The following is a 19,765-nucleotide window of genomic DNA, read 5'->3' as shown; positions in this document are numbered from 1 at the left end:
TGCAGTTGAAAGTTAGGGATCTCGGTATGAACATTCATATAAAATGAAATATCATCTGAGCTGTTATTCAAATTCATTATGTGAACTTCCCTGCTAACAAAAATATGTTTTGCTAATGATCCATTAAGTTATTCAAATGTCCAGTTTTTTAAATGTTATATTTTTGGAACATTAAGGGAGCATTCCATATTATAATTTTGTGAATAGAGTAGAAAAGTTACTTTTGAACATTTTCTGAAAATTCTTAAACAATTATTAACATTTAAAAAATGTCACTGAATGAAGTAGTGTTATTCAAAATTTGATGGTTTCAGGCTTTAGACTAAGCCAGGATTAAGCCTTTAAATGATGACATATATGCAGATGTTCACACTTTAATTTAAGGTCAAATTAACAAACCATTAACTTAGATTTTTGCCTCAACAAACTAAACCCCTATATTGCTGCTTATAAATAGTTAGTTAAGTGGTGGTTAAGTTTAGGTATTGGTAAGATTAGGAATGCAGAATATGGTCATGCAGAATATGTGCTTATAAATACTAATAAACAGTCGTGATACTCTCGTGAATGGCAGCTGACTGACCCAGAAGAGAAGAAATTGTTGAATAAAGTAGTTATTTTTGTTTTCTTTTTGCACAAAAAGTATTAAGTAGCTTCATAACATTACGGTTGAACCACTGATGTCACATGGACTATTTTATTGATGTCTTTTACTACCTTTCTGTACCTTCACCATGGTATATCCATTGCTGTCTATGCCGGGTCAGAAAGCTCTCGGATTTCATCAAAAATATCTTAATTTGTGTTCCGAGGACAAACAAAGGTTTTACGGGTTTGGAACAACATTAGGGTGAGTAATTAATGACAGATTATTCATTTTTGGGTGAACTTTCTTACGGAGCACATGACATGCAAGAAAAAATAAATAAATTGTGCGCACGATTTACTAATTCATTCCCTCAATGTGCTAAAACTTTTAAACACACAATTACTATTGCGTTCCCTGGATTTACTATTTACGATTTAGCAAATCGAGGGAACGAATTAGTAAATCGTGCGCACAATTTATAAATCGAGTGAGCGCAATAGTAGATCGAGGGAACACTATAGTAATCATGTGCAAGTTTTAGTACATTGAAGGAATGAATTAGTAAATCATGCACACGATTTAGCCTAATATTTTTTCCTGCATGTCATGTGCGGGGCTCCGTACTTTCTCTTTAATAATAGGCATGCAAACTAGTTAATAGTAAGAAATGGTCACCATACTAGTGTTACAAAGAGTTTTTTTAATGTGCCTTTTAGAAAATATATATATACTGGTGTGCATCCTGATACAAATCGATAACGATGACAGATTTTAAGATATGTCAGTGCTGAATATTCCACCCTGAATATTACATTTGATTGTATTGCAAACATTATGGGGATGTTACTTTTAAATGTTTATGAACATTCTGAAACAAGTATTGACATTCCAAAAAAAGTAATTCCATTTTTTTATGCTGACATTATTAAAGACTAGATAACGCTGAGCAAACATTCCATTAACGTTGCTGTTCAGAACTTTGAGAGAATGTTCTCTGTTAGCTGGGTAGTGACTCATTTGAGCCCCTTTTATTTTAGGAGAAACAACAGTGATACAGAACTTCTTAGCTGTGTCTCACTGAGATTGTCCTGTGGTCATGTGATCTGTTAGAGGGGTGTGATATGCTATATTGCTCTGTTCTGAGGTGTGTGTGTGTGTGTGTGTCAGGGCCCCTCTTTTTCTTGTTTCCTTGGTCACACTGACAGACACACACACTCTCACTATGGCAGCCTCAGAGACGTGCAGCTCTGTTCCAGAGTGTCCTGAACCAGAGTCCTGCGACGGACCGCAGCTGGACCAGAACCAGACCCCGCAAAACCAGAACAAGAAGAAGGAGGAGGAGGATGAGGACGAGGAGGATGAAGGATCTGAACTCCAGGAGCCTTCAGACCCGGAGTGCGTGGAGGAGAGATTCCGGATCGACCGGAAGAAGCTGGAGCTCATGCTGTATGGTCAGTGTATGATCGATGACAGTAATCTGTCATGGTTTTCTGTACATTTATTCCTGAAAAAGCTTCATTAACCTGTGCATGCAAATGAAACCCATCTAGAAAGCCACCTGTCATGGTGTCATGGTTTTCCAGCAAAATGCCCTTCTGAATGCACTGAGATGTGATGTTAGGCAGCATTAGATAGATGTGGCCTGTTTGTCTGGCGCTTCTGCTGTGATGAACAGGTTTAATGATCTGTTATCATGAGCTGTCCAGGAAGATTCTGGAGTCCTGTTTAACTGCCCACGATTCATCAACACGAGCTGAAGTTGACATTCAAATCCCTCTGAGATGAGAGCGAGTGACAGATTGAGCTTGTCAGGGAGGAAAGCAAAGATGTTTTTGTGCTGATCTGGTATAGAAGTTCAGAGGTATTCCTTCAGTGCTCATCAGACTTATGGGAGGAGTTCACTTTTAAGATGAACCTCACAGCAGATCTTTCACCTATTGTTCCTTAGAATTAGAAACATTAGTATTGTTTTTGGAAAAAGGTGCCTCTGATTACCAAGCAAGCACAGCTCTCTTCATGAACGCACATGATTTGAGGAATCGCTCGTGTCTGGATCTCAAACACTTGGACTACACACACTCCACTTTAACAGTGATTCTTGCTTCAGTTGTCTGTGTTTCTGCTCATTGTGTCTTTAGTTCGCTGTGTTTGCTTCTTTCACAGGGAGGTGAATTAGTTTTGCGTCAGCATCGGTTGCTCTAACATAACTTTGCTGTTTGACGCCGTTTCTCAGAAGCAGCTTTGGGGGCCTTTTCTTTTACACACACACACACACACACACACTCTCACTCACACACACGCTGGTTGTTCAGTCATTCTTGCTTGCAGAGCCGTGTAACCCGTAGCGATGAAGAGCAGTTAATGAAAGGAGGGATGTTCGCCCTAACCCTGTAAATGTCTCTCTGGGGCAAATGTGTTTAACTTTACCATCCTCACACACACACACACACACACAGAGAGAGAGAGACACTCTCTATAGGCACAATGGTTTTCAGACTGTACAAACTGTATTTTATATCTCTTTACCTAAACCCTAGGCCTAAACCTACCCCTCACACAAAACTTTCTGCTGATTTAGATTCACAAATACTTTATTCTGTATGGTTTATAAGCTGGTTTCCTCATGGAGTCCCCACAAGGTGAAAACGGCTGGTAAAACTATCCTTGTGGATATTTTTGGTTCCCATAATGTAATGAGTACCAGGTACACACACACACACACACACACACACACACACACACACACACACACACACACACACACACACACACACACACACACACACACACACACACACACACACACACACAGCCTTTACAAGTCTGTTTGAGATTAAATGTTTGTGTTGTGTAGTTTCTTTAGAGATTTAGCAAACCAATCCATAAATACACACTGTAACTTCATTTATTTATTTGTTTATTTCAGTAACATTCCAATTTAATGTTAAGCATATAATGTATCATATGCCTATATATTGTCTACATATAGTTTAGAATAAATTGTTAAAACAGGGCACAATAAGAACAAAATATGCTATTATGAGTACAAAACATGCAATGTGATTAAACCATTTAATTGTAAAATTATTATTATTATTATTATTATTTACAAAAGCACACAGCTGTTTATTTGTTTAAGTACCATTTACATTGTTGGTAAAACGTATATGTGTGTATTTATGTATTTGTCTCCAAATGTATATTTATTTGTCGACATATAGGATACTTTAGAAACAGACTTTATAGAAAATCTGCAAACAGAGCACAAAATATCAACAAAATTTTGTTTTATAAATGCAAATTATGTAATGTAATATTTAAATTCCGTTATATATTGTATCATGTATAATTAATTATATATAATGAAATATTTTACAAAATACATTTTGTTATAATTTTATTATAATGTTTTAATATAAAATATGGCGTATAAATCATTCTTTCTCTTTGTCTTTAGCTCGTGCAGAAGGTTCTGGACTGACAGGTGAGGAGTTCTTCCAGAAGGTGAGAAACCAAAAGAGTTCAATTAAACATCTAATATTATTGATATTATGATTGTCATTGATATTTGATCATTTTTTTGTTCATATTTGAATTATGTATATAGTAAGTTTTAGTTTTTGTAGTATGTCAGTTTTAGATTAAATATATGTAGTTGTTTTAGTACTCAGATTCAGCTAAAAAATTAAAATGTTGCTTTGGGATCTAACTCTAACACTATCTAACTCTATTTAAGATTTAGTATATTTTAATTCAAGTAATGAAAATGTGTTTTATGGTTATAATTACTCTGATATGAATTCATCTTTGATCAGTTCCTGATATCGGCTTCATTCACATTTTCATATTTAAATGTTCATAATCCTGTCAAAGCGTCTGTCATCTGCAGACATCAACAAACGTGTGCATGTTTTTTTTTTTTTTTGCGAGTTTCTGCTCTTGTTAATTAAGGAAAGAGAAAAAAAGTCACAACAGTGATTTTGTCCCAAACACACAGAACAGATTTGCTGTTGTGAAGGCAAAACTAAGAGCTTTGAGATGCTAATGAGCCATTGTCTCTGTTGAATGAAGGGTGTGAAGATGCAAACTGAGTGTCTTTTGAATATGAGTTTCTCTTCCTCACACACTCATTGTCTCAGGTGATGAGAGAAACACACACACAGGTGAAATGGCCATCCAAGCTGAAGATCGGTGCCAAATCAAAAAAAGGTGAGAGCTGTCACACTTCTGTCATCATTTATTCACCCTTATGTTGGTCCAAACCTAAAAAGAGACATTTAGTTGAATGTCCAGGCTGCTGTTTTACATACAATGACTGAAAAGTTCCAAAGCACCATAAAGGTGTCATAAAACTAGTAAGCATGACCCATTCACTGTATTCCTGGTGTCTAGTCAAATGCAATTGCTTTTGCCATTATTGACATCTTACCTGACTGAAGTCTGAATATGCAGATGAGGTTTAAGCTAATGTCATATGGGTTAAAGCCCAAAGTGTGCTTTGGTTTTTATGCGTAAACAAGATTTGGTTTGGGGACATATTTGTGTAGTAAGATAAATATGACAAAACCTTCCTTTGGGGACGTAATCAGATGTATATAGAAAATGACTCATATTATTATTATTATTAATATTATTATTATCATTATTAATTTGTATTTATTATTATTATTTATTATAATTTTATGATGAGTAATTTATAATGAGTAGTTTGGAGTTATAGAAGTGAAAATGCATTGTGAGGATTTGTGTATTTCTGTTCAGATCCTCATGTGAAAGTGGAGGGGAAGAGAGCAAACGTTTTGGAGGCCAAACGCATGATTCTGGAGCTTCTAGAGACTAAGGTGAGGCTTGAGCTTCTTTGGTTTCTTGTTCATCTGCCCGGTGGCGGTCTTACAGCAGCCCACCTGTGCACAGGTGAATAAAGTCACCCTGAAGATGGACGTCACACACACAGAGCACTCTCATGTGATCGGGAAAGGAGGCGGGAACATTAAGAAGGTGATGGAGGACACTTCCTGCCACATTCACTTCCCCGATTCCAACCGGAACAACAGCGCAGGAGAAAAAAGCAACCAGGTGCTCACTTCCCTCACTGTTGTATCATACTGCTGTACATACTACATGATTCATTTGAGGTTTAGATGAAAATATAAGTAAGTATATACCTGCAGGTGTCAATCGCTGGGCCGGTTCAGGGGGTGGAGTCCGCCAGGAGACAGATCCGGGTCAGTGTCGCATTAACATTAATATTCAATACATACCAAACAGGTGAATTTATGTGAATTCAACATGTGAATTTATAATCAGTATTCATATAGTAAGATTATTTATTTATTTTAAAATATTTTTATGATTGAGATGTGTCTTGGTTGTTTTTCTCCTCATAATCTGAAAGAAAGAAAGAAAGAAAGAAAGAGAAAGATCAAGAGCATAAAAGGGTCATAAAATGCACTTAGTGAGGTGTCAACTGATGTGTATAGGTTGCACATCACTGAAAACAATATTTTCACTCATTATTATTGTGTTGTATTTTTCTTTCGGATCAGTTTTTGTTTGTGTGTTTTTTATAAATAATATCTATTATAATATCTGTTTTAGTTTTTACTTAATTTAGTTTTTGTTATTTTAGCAAGAGAAGAAAAAAAGAGAAGTGTTGCCTTGGCAGCTAGCTGAAATAAAATAAGTTTAATTTTTATATTATATTTTCATATTTTTATTATATAATATTTATTTATATTTAGATGACTATAACCCTTACAACCATCATATATAATTTTATATCATAATGTTAATTTGAATTTATTAATATAATATTGCAAAATAATACGTTATAATATATAAATAATTAATCCTAACCCTAACATTTGTTAAGTATTTATACTTTATGGTAATTTCTATTATGCTACCTTTAACTTTTAGGATGCAATTTTTTTTATATATATACATATATATATGTGTGTGCGTATATATCATTAAGTTACTTTAATTTTCATATTTTTTGTGATAATTTAACACATTTTAATATTTAGTTAACATAATAATTACAATATAAATAATATACATAGATTAAAATAAATTATTAATATATAATATAATTATTATATAACATAAAATTTTTAATTTTAATATCAATATTAATATATTCATATAATATTACATATTTATATATAAAAGTCTAAAAAGATAAAGTTTTAAAGTTTTTTTACATTATGCTAGTATTTGTCATGCTACTTTTTTGATTTACATTTAAAAAAATACTGAACTGTAATAATAATAAAAAAAAAATTGACTCATTCTAATAAATATTCATTATATTCAGATATATGGCTTTTTATTCAAGATTCATATATTTAGATTGAAATATGTGTTTTACGGGTGTGTGAATCGGATTTGCAGGACCTGCAGCCCCTGGTGCTGACCTTTGACCTGCCTGTGACCCTTGTGGGAGGTGTGGTGTGTGACACGGGCTCGCCGGTGATTCAGCACGTGGCTCAGGCGTTCGGAGTGAGCGTCAGCTTCAGGACGCAGCCCAAACTCTACTGCAGCACCTGCAGCGTGAGAGGAACGCAGGGAAACGCTGCCGCCGTCAAGGTGACGCTCACCTTCACACACCTCACAGCGCCGCATGCAGCATCAATAACTGACCTTTGACCTCTGCAGAAGGCCACCTGCGTCCTGATGGAGCTGCTGCTGGGTGCGGAGGCGCTGGCCGGGGTAACGGGGGTGATGGTGAGCACACAGCTGGACGTGACCTCGCAGCAGCACTTGTTCCTGTTGGGTCAGAACGGAGCTAACTTCCTGACCATCATGCATCAGACACACACTCAGATCATCCTCCCTGACCTCAGCGCTCCGCAGCACACACCCTCGCTGCTGATCCAGGGCACGGCCGACGGAGTGTGTGTCGCTCGACAGCAGCTCATGGTACAGACCTGTGTGTGTTGAGATCAGTTTGTGGATGTAATGGTCACAAGAAGTCAGATACAGTGTTATTTTGGTGTAAAAATTATACAATAGTTTTTATTAATATTTTTTATTTTATCTTATTTTTTTGTATTTTTATTATTTAAAATTTCAGTGTTAGTTTTAGTAAATGTCTTTACTTCTAGCAAAACTAAATGAAAATGAGAAATGTTGCTCTGTCAACTAACTGTAATAATAAATTGAAAAAGAAAAGACTCATAAGTTAAGTATATTTAAAAATAAGTAAAAGTGTTAATCCAGTGTTGTTATCTTAAACTAAAACTAATAAAAATAGATCCAAATAAAATAGAAAAAAAATATTTTATTTACATAAAATAAATTATAATAAAATATTTTTTAATGTTGTCAAATGATTACTCATGATTAATTGCATCCAAAATAAAGGTTTTTGTTAACGTAATATATGCCTGTGTATATTTATTATGTATATATAAATACACACACATGCTTGTATATATATATAAAAAATATGCTGTTTATATATTAAATTTATATATATATATATATATATATATATATATATATATATATATATATATATATATATATATATAATATGAATTATATGTATAATTACATGTAAATATTTTTAAAAAATATATATACTGTATGTGTGTGTGTTTATATATATATATATATATATATATATATACATAATAAATATACACAGGCATATATTATGTAAACAAAAACTTTTTATTATTTAGTATTTATTAACAAAGACTATTTAGTATTTATTAACAAAGATGATTAATCATTTGACAGCATTAAAATACACACATGCACATATTTAAGACAAATATATTATGCTTATATATTAAATATATTTATACAGTATATAATATAAATTCTCTGAATATAAATATATACATGTGAATACATGTACATATTTTCAAAATATATACTTCATATACACAATAAACAGAGTAGTGATGTCAAACGATTAATCACAATTAAATCGCATCCAAAATAAGATTTTTTTTACGTTATATGTATGTGTGCTGTGTGTATATATATATATATATATATATATATATATATATATATATATAAATACACACACATACAGTATATATATTTAAAATATTTACGTTTATACATTTATTTATAAATATTCTAATATTTTCTATTATATATATATATATATATATATATATATATATATATATATATATATATATATATATATATATATATATATATATATATGTGTGTATTTAATATGTAAACATACATTTTTTATTAAATATATACCTAATAAGAATACACAAATATATTATGCAATCAAAAACTTTTATTTTGTATGCGATTAATTGTGATTAATTGTTTGATAGCACTAAAATAGAGAATTTGTAATGTTTCGGGAAGAAGTTTCTATCATTCAGTCATTATATACTGTGGCCCCAGACAACATGTGCAGTGTGTCGCAGTTACAAAAGTCTAAAAGTAATTGCATTAGGAAATATCAAAGCAAATGTCATTTAATGTTATAATAGAACACAATTCTGACAGCATTACAACACACAGTATGCTTTATCATGAAGTACATTTCCTCTGAGATGAATGAATGTGACACATCTGGATGAGACTCCGTCCATGTGTTGGTCTCCTGCTGGTAAGATGTGATGTGTGTGTGTGTGTGTGTGTTTTCTCATTCAGGACTGTCTGCCTGTCTGCCTGCTGTTTGATTTGAAGGACGAGGGAGAGTCTGACCCTCGGAAACTCGCTCAGATGATGCAGAACCTGGGTGTTTTTATCAGCGTCAAACCCAAGGTCAAGCAGACAGCAAAGGTACTGCAGCACAGCTCCCACAATGCACCTGTCACCAAACACTCAGGAGAAAAGTCATGCATACAAATTCATAGACTACAATTACAGTACATTCTTTTATTTCCTAAAACCCCATCATCTTCAGGGCCTTTCACACTGACAGCAGTAAACTCACTGCATCCATTACCTTCACATGTTTCATCATTTCACTTTTTGGGTATTGGTCATATTAGAGCAAAAGCCATGCATGGCTCATTATTCACCAAAAATATGACACCATTCATACACTGCTGACATACTGTTTTTAATGTACTGTTCTTTGAGTTAAAATGCACTAAACACAATGTTTAGTAGTATGGCTAGTATGGTGAGGTAATACAGACCTTGTACAGCCAACATTTTAACATTTATTCAAGAGTGAATCAATGTTCTGGATCAAGGTTCAATGCCAATGCTTGCTTTCTCCTGCTAAATTTTATTTAGATTTTTTGCAACACTTAAAGCATGTCTTGGTTATATTTCACCCCATAATTATAAAAACAACACTGTAAAATTGTATGATAAAAAGTATATGTAAAATATAATATATTCCTAATAGGAAATGAAAGAATATAATGATTATAACTGATGTAATATACAAATGCATAAAACAATATTCAAACATATTATACTATTTTATTAATTTAATATTAAACAAATTATATATACTTTCTTTAAATTTGTAATTTTAATTAATAATAAAAAACATACTTAAATTGTAATATCAAGTTGCAACATAAAATTTAAAACACTTTCTGAATGCACTGTATAAGTATATTTTATTGTACTGTTATTTATTATTATGATTGTTGTTATAATTTTTTCCATATGAGGTGTTAAATGATAACTCTTTAAAGTGTCTGTTTCCAGTCGGTGGTCGTTAAAGGTTTGGAGAGGAACATCGGCAGTCTTTACGAGGCCAGACGTCTGCTGCTGGGCCTGGACTCCACTGAGGTTAACATGATGACCAAGACCCCGGTGGACCCTCTGGTGGCCAATAATGGAATCACAAGCTACTGGATCAATGTACTAATGCAGCAGCTGCGCCTCGCTGAGACAGGTGTGTGTGTGTGTACGCGCACTTCATCCTCTTTAGTTCCACTCATGCGTGTTTGTTTTGCTAAATGAATGGTATGTTTTTTTGCACCAATCTTTTTTCCAATCTTCATCTTTTGTGTCAATCTTCAGGTGCTGTGCCCTCTCCTGATGCCATGATTGGGTCTCTCTCTGGGAAGCCCCGCCCCTTGCCTCCTCCCGGATTGGCTGTTTCCTCAGAAGATGGAAGGATAGGAATCAAAGGAGTGGAATCCAAATTAGAGAAGGTTTGGATGAACATGATGTTTACTGTACTGTACTGTATGTATATCGCCTGTCTAGAACGTGTTTGACCCCATAATTCAGATAAAATAAGATAAATAATAAAATAAAATACATAAATAATAATAAGAAGAATGTTTTATTTATAAAATATAATTACTAAAATTATATCTAAATTAATTTTATTATTAAAATTTGACTTTTTTAGTTATTAAATTATAAAAAATATTATTATAATAATTTCAATATTGAAATATATAAAATAGCATTTAAAATGGTAAAGTATTCATACATCATAGGTGTATTATTTGCTGATTTAAATTTTCATGCTGATTTTAATACTTCAAAGTATTATTAAATATGAATATTCTTATTCATATTTATTGTTCAAATGTAATGAGAATTAGAAATAATTGGAATTACCAACAAAACGGTTTAAAACTCAAATTTTCAGGTTCATTATGATCAATAGAATTGAGAATAAAAATATGCTTGACTTATAATAATAATTTCACCGTATTAAAAAAATAGTCATTTGAAATAAGGTAATTCTGTATTTTTTACATGCAGATTTTTGTAAAAATGTCTACTCTAGTCAAATAATGAGTTAAATGAGATGTAATAAATCATGGTTGATGTAATATCCAGTTCCTTTGACACTTCACAAATGAAAGAAATGGAAAGTCTCATTGAATGCCTTGAATTGTGATATGCAATACAGTATCTCAAACAGTATGTAGAAAGTTGTATAGTTGTAGTTATGTAGAAATCTATATTATCATACTAATTGACGAGGTGATTGTACGAACCTATATGCTACTTCTATATCTTCTATTTAAATATGCATGTAATACAATGCTAAAGTAATTTACATTGATTGACTGTAAACAGTAAACTTTGATCATGTAATTGTATCAGATTCCAGAGACCGAGGATCAGCCGACACAAGCAGAGACGGAGCCCTGCGTCACGCCACATGCAGAGGTCAGAGAGGTCATCGTCAAGCCGGCTGTCTCTTCGAGGAGAGGCAGCCAATCAGAGGCCTCGAGAGAGCCGAACCCGCTGCAAACGCCGGAGAGGTAAAAAAATCTGTCCTGAACAGATTCTGGTTCGAGAATATGATTTACAGCACTGAATGAAGCTCTCTCTCTCTCTGTGTGTGTGTGTGTTTCAGGTCAGTGAGAGTGGAGGTGGATGGTTTTTATCTGAACAGAGACAGACGCTGTAGTTTGAGAATATTCCCATCTGTGGACGCTAATAATGAGGTAAAGCTCTTTCACATTTTTAACACGAAAACAAAACAGCTTGTTGTAAGTTTATTGCATCTTCTTAATTAATAGTTTTCAGAAAGACAGGTCTTGTCAGATTTAGCTTTCAGTTACAATTCACACATTAAACATTTTGTCTTACTGGTTTTATTGAAACAGCTTTTGTTTGCTGTTTATTTGAACAGGATCATGAATATGAGAGAAAGAAGCTTCTGGCAACTCAAGGTTTGTATGTTTTTTTATTGTAGGATAAACTTACAATAAATATTAGTGTGAAAAGATGATTGATAACTTATAATACTCATACTAATAAATAAAAAAAACTTATAATAATATAATATAATATAATATAATATAATATAATATAATATAATATAATATAATATAATATAATATAATATAATATAATATAATATAATAAAAAGTAGTATATTAAAAATAAATCAAAATAAAATATCATATAGAATATATAATAGAAATTATGAAGCAAATTTTAAAACAGTTTTTTGCAGTGTGGCTGTATTTTATGATAACTAAACACATTTTTATTTGTTTCTACTACTACTAATAAGTCATCTAGAAATATATAAAATGGTATAAAGTATTATTGTATTATTAGAATACAATATGTATGTTTTTATATTATAAAAAATAAGTTTCTAGCAACCTGAGCTTGTTTTTCATTCAGGATGCATTAGTGCAAAATGACATTTGATAACTGCTAATATTATATTATATTATATTGTATTATATTATAAATAATAATAATTGTTATATAATAATAGGTAGTGGTGGTGTGCCATAATGACAGTTCAAAAGATATATGTATTTACAGTAAAGTTTGAGTGTGTGAGCTCGTTTTTCTGCATAATTTTCCATGTCTCACATAAAAGTATATTCTTTGTGTATCAGATGAAAAGGCTTGAAGTTGAGTGATTTAAGCTCAGATTGTTATTGTGGGCTGTGGCTGGATGGACTCGTGTCGCCGCAAGCTCCATCTATTTGACATTCATCATGCTGTATAAAGCTCAAAATGGATTAAAGAGCAGGAGTGTGCCAGAGAGGTGATATAGGGGAGCCATTTAAGCGTTACGCAGTGCCAGAGAGGGTGATAGAGGGACCCATTTCAGAGTAACACGCTGCCAGATTTATAATGGAGTGCAGCCACTCCACCCACTGAATATGCAGACAGATGAACAGTCACACACACGAAAACACACAGAGAAACCTGACATCAGATCATTCTGGCTCGATGACACGAGACGTGATGACACTTCTGCACCTCTTGTTAATTGAGATACAAGGAATATTTGTACTCAATACTCAATAATTATAGTATTATTTAAAATGAATTATATTATAAGACAATTGGATGTAGGATTAACTGTAAAACAGTTTTCACTTAGAAATGGCTAGTGAATTTAACCAAAAATTACTAAGAAATGACAAATAACTAATTGAATTAAACAAGAGATTTTGAAGTAGAAAAATTTAAATGGTAATTACTTTTTTTATACATACACACACACACACACACACACACATATATATAGTAATCAGGGCTGTATGTGGCTAGTTAAATTTAACACTGCTTTCTAAAATAATGTGGAATAATGTGAAACTTTTAATATAATGTGAAACTTTTAAGTGTGACAAATGTGCAAAAAACGAAATATTTTAATATAACATAATTCTACATATATCAACTATATACAAATATGATATACAATTATTTTTATTAATATATAATGTTATTACAAATTAATATATGTATATTCAAATATATAAAACATTATTTAAATTTGTAAAGCATTTATACATTATAAGTGTACTTGTTGCTTTTTTACTGAAAAAAAAACATGCTTCAGAAGATTTCTGTTTACATTTTAATATTAGTAAATCTTTCATTTTTAGTAATTTTGTTGTATATTTTGTCAGTTTTGTTATTATTTAATAATATCTCTATATTTCTTATTCATTTTTATTTATGTTTTAGTTTTTAGTTATTTTAGCACTTCAAGTTAAATAAAAAAATGAGAAATTATGCTTTGCCAGCTAATTTAAATGAAATAAGTTGCATTTAATATTTTCAGTTATTTGTTAACATTTATTTTAATGTTAATTTTATTTACATTTTTAATGGTATTTTAACTTTTAGTTAATGATGACCCTGCTACATACTCCAGAAACTGATAGAGTGACTTTTAAATAAACTCGCATTTAAACCACTTCATTCTCACACAAACACACACATAGAGAGAGAGAGAGAGAGAGAGAGACAGAGAGAGAGAGAGAGAGAGAGATGTGAAAAAGGTAGCAGCACATTCCTCTGCATGACTGCTTTTGATTAAGTTGCTTAATTAGGTGGCAGGTGTTTAATAATGCAGGAGGATTCACACACACACACACACACACACACACACACACACACACACACACACACACACATGCACGCACTTTAATTAGAGCTGCTGTTGAATGCCAGTGTAAATCTGGATGTGGTTCTGAGTGTGTAATTTGTGTGGGTTTCATAATGGCTGTGATTAAATCTGTGAAAACCTGTGTGTGTGTGATAGCCATGCAGCAGAAGCCCGTGGTGACTGAGGTTCGAACCCCTACAGACACCTGGAGTGGCTTGGGCTTCTCAAAATCGATGCCCACTGATGCTGTGAAAGAGCTGAGAGCCGTGAGCCGCCGCTGCTACAGACCCTACCACAACCAGCAGGTAGCCTACTCACATCAATATTTAATTCACATTTATGCATTTAGCACCCACATTAAACCAAAGTAACTTAGCAGCATAAGCACTTTGTTAAAGAGCAAACAATGTTCGCTCATTCCACCAGAGGGGATCAGAGAGGGTGAAGGTTCTTGAAAGCCACTTTATTCCATGTTATGAAAGAACAACAAGGTGCTTTGACCGTAGCTGGTGGGAGGAAGTCTTTTAGCTTTCTAAATGAGGACATATTATAAACTTTTGTTTCTATACAAAGCTAATTTGGCTTTTCAAAGCTCTGTATCAAAGTTCAGCATGTGCGTCAACACAGTAGCATCACATCAGTGAGTTTTGCACCAACAAATACCACTCATATTTTCTTCATGACGTAAAAAAATCCAGTTGTTTTGACAAAGGATATACCATATACACCAATTTTTGGTTTGTTTATTTGTGCTTTGATTAAAAGTGACAGTTTCTGTTTCAAATAAATGCTGTTCTTTTAAAGTGCCCCCTATTATGCCATTTTTAAGGTTGCTAATATTGTTTTATGAGTCTCTTAAAATAGGTTTACATGCATGCAAGGTCAATAACACATTGGTTTTACAATACTGTAGATTCACATAAAATCACATTTTAAATTGTATTAATGTTTCACTTTTTTATGATGAAATAAATGTAGCCTTGGTGAGCAGAAGAGACTTCTTTCAGAGACATTGAAAATCTTAAATATTCCTTTTTTTTCCTTTTGAAATTTTGACATCTCCTTCTAACATAGAAACATAGTAACATAATAACATAGCTTTTTGTTCCACAGCAGACATAAAGTCATACAGGTTTGAAATAACATGAGTAAATTATGACAAAAGTTTCATACTTCTTTCAAAAACAATTAAAAATCTTACAGACCAAAACTTTTGAACAGTAATCTTAGCCTTGCTGTAGCAAGTTAATCAAAGTTAGGTCTCCATGAGTAACTTCAAATTTCCTGAGTGTAAACATTAAACGCAAGTGTGTGTGTGTGTGTTTGTACTAAATGACAGACTGCACAATTACCCACCTGTGTGAGTGTGTGATGGGTTTATGAAAAGATTCATTTCTGATCAGTGGAATACAGTCTGAACAAACACACACACACACACAAACACACAGGTGTCTGTCATTCAGAGCTGTGTAATCATGGAGAAAAATTTCTGAACTCCAATCACAGACGTGTATGAGCACACAGTGAGCAGCACATCCCTGTTCCCCTCACTTCCTCCCTTATTTCCTCTCCGCTGGGATAATGAGACTCTCCCAATTAAAGATCTCAATGGAAGCGGTTTAGCGCCGCACTGCAGCGCTGACTGAATCTGTTTTTGATTGTTACTGCTGTTTAAATCACATTATTTCTGAGAATAAGTGAAGCCCTGTGAAGGATTCAAATTGAAAAGTTATTGAAATCTGTTTGCGCTGCTTTCTTTCCATTGTGCTTTATCTGTTTGTAAAGGGTAGTTCAATCAAAGATGAACCTTTTGTCATCATTTACTCAAACTTTTATGACTTCCTGTCTGCTGTGGAATACAAAAGCAGATGTTTTGCTGCTCTGTGTAATCAAAGCAGACAGTGATCAGGAGCAGAGAAAAGAGGAATAATTCAGTGTTTATAAAAGAAGTCACACCAAGGGTGCATTTATTTGATTAGAAATACGGAGAAAATAAGTAACATTGTGAAATAATATTACAATAAAAAACTGTTTTCTATGTAAATATATTGTAAAATGTTATTTATTCCTTTGATCAAAGCTGAATTTTAATACTTTTTTTTTTAAACAAAGCTGAAACATTTCTGATTATTACCAAATTGTACAAAAGTTGTGCTGCTTCATATTTTGGTAAAAACTGATACATTTCATTTTTCAGGATTCTTTGATGAATAGAAAGTTCAAAAGAACAGCATTTATTTGAAACAGAAATCTCATTATAATAATAGTTTCACAGAAGAACAAAAGTTGTTTTAATTTCCGTCTTTTTAATAAGGCTTTTGTCTGGTTGTAGTCTTGGAGTTCACAGAGTGGGAAGGAGCGCAGTTGGAACGGCAGCGACTCGGAAAACTGGAGAGAAAGACGTGGATCTTTGTCTTCATCACCACCTCCAGCATCATCCTCGTTCACTCCCTACAGTCTGTCAGCTTCCCGAACAAGTAAGTGTGCTGCTAAACTCACCCCTCTGCTCTTTAATTGCAGAGGGTGTGACATATTGTGTTTAATTAGCAGTAACGATTAAATTAGTTAATGAGAGCTGCTTATTACACAATTTAATTCTGCCAGCAGCTTTATTTCAAGGTGAAACAATCACTTGTGCTGAAACGTCTCTAGATTAAAACCTACTGGGAAATTAAAATATTACGAGCTTCTTAGTTCTGACCTTTGACCTGCAGCTGAGGGATACCTGACCGGCTTTGAGGGCGGGGCATCCAGACATTTGATTGGCAGGTCTCCCAGTCCCTCCCACGCAGACGATCTTATAGAGTTACTGACACAGCTGGGTCTGGAGAAATACATCGACATTTTCCAACAACAGGAGGTAAATACACAACCCACACACACACGCACATGCACGTCCCAGACGGCACACCCACAGACGCCCACGCTGCTGTTGTCTGATGCATATCTGGCTCTGAGCGCTTTTAGGAGTCAGAGCACACAGGTTTATTTCAGTCTGCCTGGAAACAAAGTCAAGTCTAAAGGTTTGAGATGGAACTAGTCAGTGAGTTTGCCAAAGTTCAGATCTTTAAATACTCAATACTTAAATGAGTCTTGTTTGAGCTAGTAAGTAGAAGGTAAACTAGATTTCCATGAGAAGAACTCTAGATTCTGCACTCTTCTCTGTCTGTGAAATAAATCAGTATTTACACTACAAAAATACTGAATAACAAACTTGTTTTTTGCAATGTTATTCAGTACAAAAAATCTAAACATTTCTAAATGAAGATACATTCATTTGAGAAGCAAATCGCCAAATTTATTTGATAACGAGACTTTATGTTTTATCAAATAAAACAAATATCTTATATATATATTGCAGTGTATTACAGACAGAAAATCAGATATGTGCAGTTATTTAAATGTCTTCATTGTAAAGGTAATTAAATTAAAAAAATATTGATACTTAATAAATATTAATAAAGTATTATTGTTCTTAGAATTGTCTTACATTTGATCACTTTTGAGTTTGCAATAAATAGAGCCTTTAATAAATAATACAACTTTCCTTTAACCCCATTAGCAGATATTTGTTCTTGAGTTTTACATTTTTTTCATTTGTCTTCTCAGGTAAAGGCACTTTTATTTGAGGATGATTACATATTAGCAGTGTATTACAGACATCAATTCAGATATGTGCAATTATTTAAATATTTTTTTATTTTTTTCACACATTAATTGGAAATGCATTATTTACAGATAGTCAAACGTCTAACCACACCACACACATTTGCACACAAAAACACACATACTGTGAATGTTCTCTGGTCTGTCAGATCGATTTCCAGACGTTCCTGACGCTCTCAGATGAGGATTTGAAGGAAGTGGGCGTGAACACGTTTGGAGCGCGACGCAAGATGATCCTCGCCATCACGGGTCACTCTCATTAACCAATCTGACACACTTGATCATCTCAACACATGGTGGATTAATAGAAACACTTGTTGAGTTTTCATTTGAAACTTTCCCCCCTCAACAGATTTGAGCAAAAAGAGGAAGTTTGCAGAAGTGTCCAGCATGAAGTCGGGATACCTGGATGGAGGTGCGAGCGGCCGTCTCCCGCGGATCATGAATGAGGACGCGGCTGCCAAGAGTAACCGCTGGTGACGGGACGATATGACCGATGTAGAGCTTCCTATAATGCCCCTGGGACCGGTTTGTGCATCCTGTCATGTGGCCTTCTGGGACCAATCAAAGTGTGACATGATAGATGATTTCCATATAAGACAGAGAGGACAGATGTGCTGTGACTCTCAGAGGAAACATGCAGAGAAGTGTGACCTTCAGCGTGAACTGACCGACTGCCTGGCCAGAACCCACACTTAGTATGCAAGTCTCTGACTCTCTCTACCTCTGTTTCTCTCTCTACTGCTCTTCTATGCAAACTTCATTTCCTTTATGTATTGTTCCAATATGAGAATACTTTACGACTATGCTTTAATGTCAGTTAAATTTGGATCTTCCATTAAATGAGAACCAAAAAACACACAGTTTCCTGTATTAACTTGAAGCAATGTTGGTTTAAAATTAATAAAAAATAAAAAGTAATACTGAATTACAATGATCACAGGATAAATATGGCCCTATAAAATGTGTTATGAAATAATTATTTAAATGTAAATAATGCTTTATAATACACCTCCATTCAAGTCAAGTCAAGTCTGCTTTATTGGCAGTTCTTCCACATGTAATTACATACATACAGAGAATTGAAATTGCGTTTCTCACAGATCCTTGGTGCACACAGATAACACTAACAGTAGAACATTTAATGCAGATAATAAAATATAAAGTACAACTATACAAATATACAAATAGGTCATGTAAAAAAAAAAAGATAAGTAAAGCAGCACAAGGCACATAGCAGACAGAGTGCAAACCAGTGAAGTAAACAAAAGTATTATTTTAAACTAAGTTTCTGTGACAAAACCTTCATTAAAATAAGATATAAAATAATTATTTTAATTTCATTTATTTTTGTGACACAAAACCTTTGTTGAAATAAATAATTATTATTTTAATGTAAATAGGTTTTTTGACAAAACCTTCATTAAAATAAATCATAAAATTATTTTAATTACAATATTTTTTGTGACAAAACCTTCAATGAAATAAATAATAATTATTTTAATGTACATTTGTGTGACAAATACGTAATACGTAATGAAATAATCATTTTTTAATGTAAATTAGTTTTTTGTTGTTGTTGTTGTACAAAACCTGTATTAAAATAAGTTATAAAATAATTCTTATTTTAATCGAAGTCATTTTTGGACACAAAACCTTGATTCAAATATGTTCAACTATAATTATTATTTAAATTGAAATAGATTTCTATG

The 19,765-nt window shown here is 33.2% G+C and overlaps 1 protein-coding gene across 1 annotated transcript; it reads left to right on the top strand.

Moving 5' to 3' along the window:
* The first annotated feature begins 1,745 nt into the window (after positions 1–1,745).
* LOC132109908 (protein bicaudal C homolog 1-B-like) lies at positions 1,746–18,912 on the top strand. Its single transcript, XM_059516360.1, has 19 exons — positions 1,746–2,040; positions 4,047–4,093; positions 4,729–4,798; positions 5,351–5,430; positions 5,504–5,665; positions 5,761–5,814; positions 6,986–7,180; positions 7,250–7,513; positions 9,233–9,364; positions 10,253–10,442; positions 10,571–10,704; positions 11,618–11,778; positions 11,874–11,964; positions 12,153–12,192; positions 14,544–14,692; positions 16,720–16,864; positions 17,102–17,247; positions 18,203–18,302; positions 18,406–18,912. Exons 1-19 carry the CDS (start codon positions 1,812–1,814, stop codon positions 18,531–18,533), a joined length of 2,517 nt encoding a protein of 838 aa, XP_059372343.1. The 5' UTR covers positions 1,746–1,811; the 3' UTR covers positions 18,534–18,912.
* The last annotated feature ends 853 nt before the right edge of the window (positions 18,913–19,765 follow it).

This window comes from Carassius carassius, chromosome 29, assembly GCF_963082965.1.
Source record: "Carassius carassius chromosome 29, fCarCar2.1, whole genome shotgun sequence".
Taxonomy (NCBI): domain Eukaryota; kingdom Metazoa; phylum Chordata; class Actinopteri; order Cypriniformes; family Cyprinidae; genus Carassius; species Carassius carassius.
Note: the sequence above shows the minus strand (reverse complement) of the source record. Positions and strands in the feature narration are given on the sequence as shown.

Bases quoted from the DNA above. Each gene is read 5' to 3' on its own strand.
- LOC132109908 (XM_059516360.1), top strand. From the start codon at position 1,812: ATGGCAGCCTCAGAGACGTGCAGCTCTGTTCCAGAGTGTCCTGAACCA. The intron at 4,094-4,728 runs GTGAGAAACCAA...TCATTGTCTCAG, and splicing joins GTGAGGAGTTCTTCCAGAAG to GTGATGAGAGAAACACACAC. The intron at 10,705-11,617 runs GTTTGGATGAAC...TAATTGTATCAG, and splicing joins TGGAATCCAAATTAGAGAAG to ATTCCAGAGACCGAGGATCA.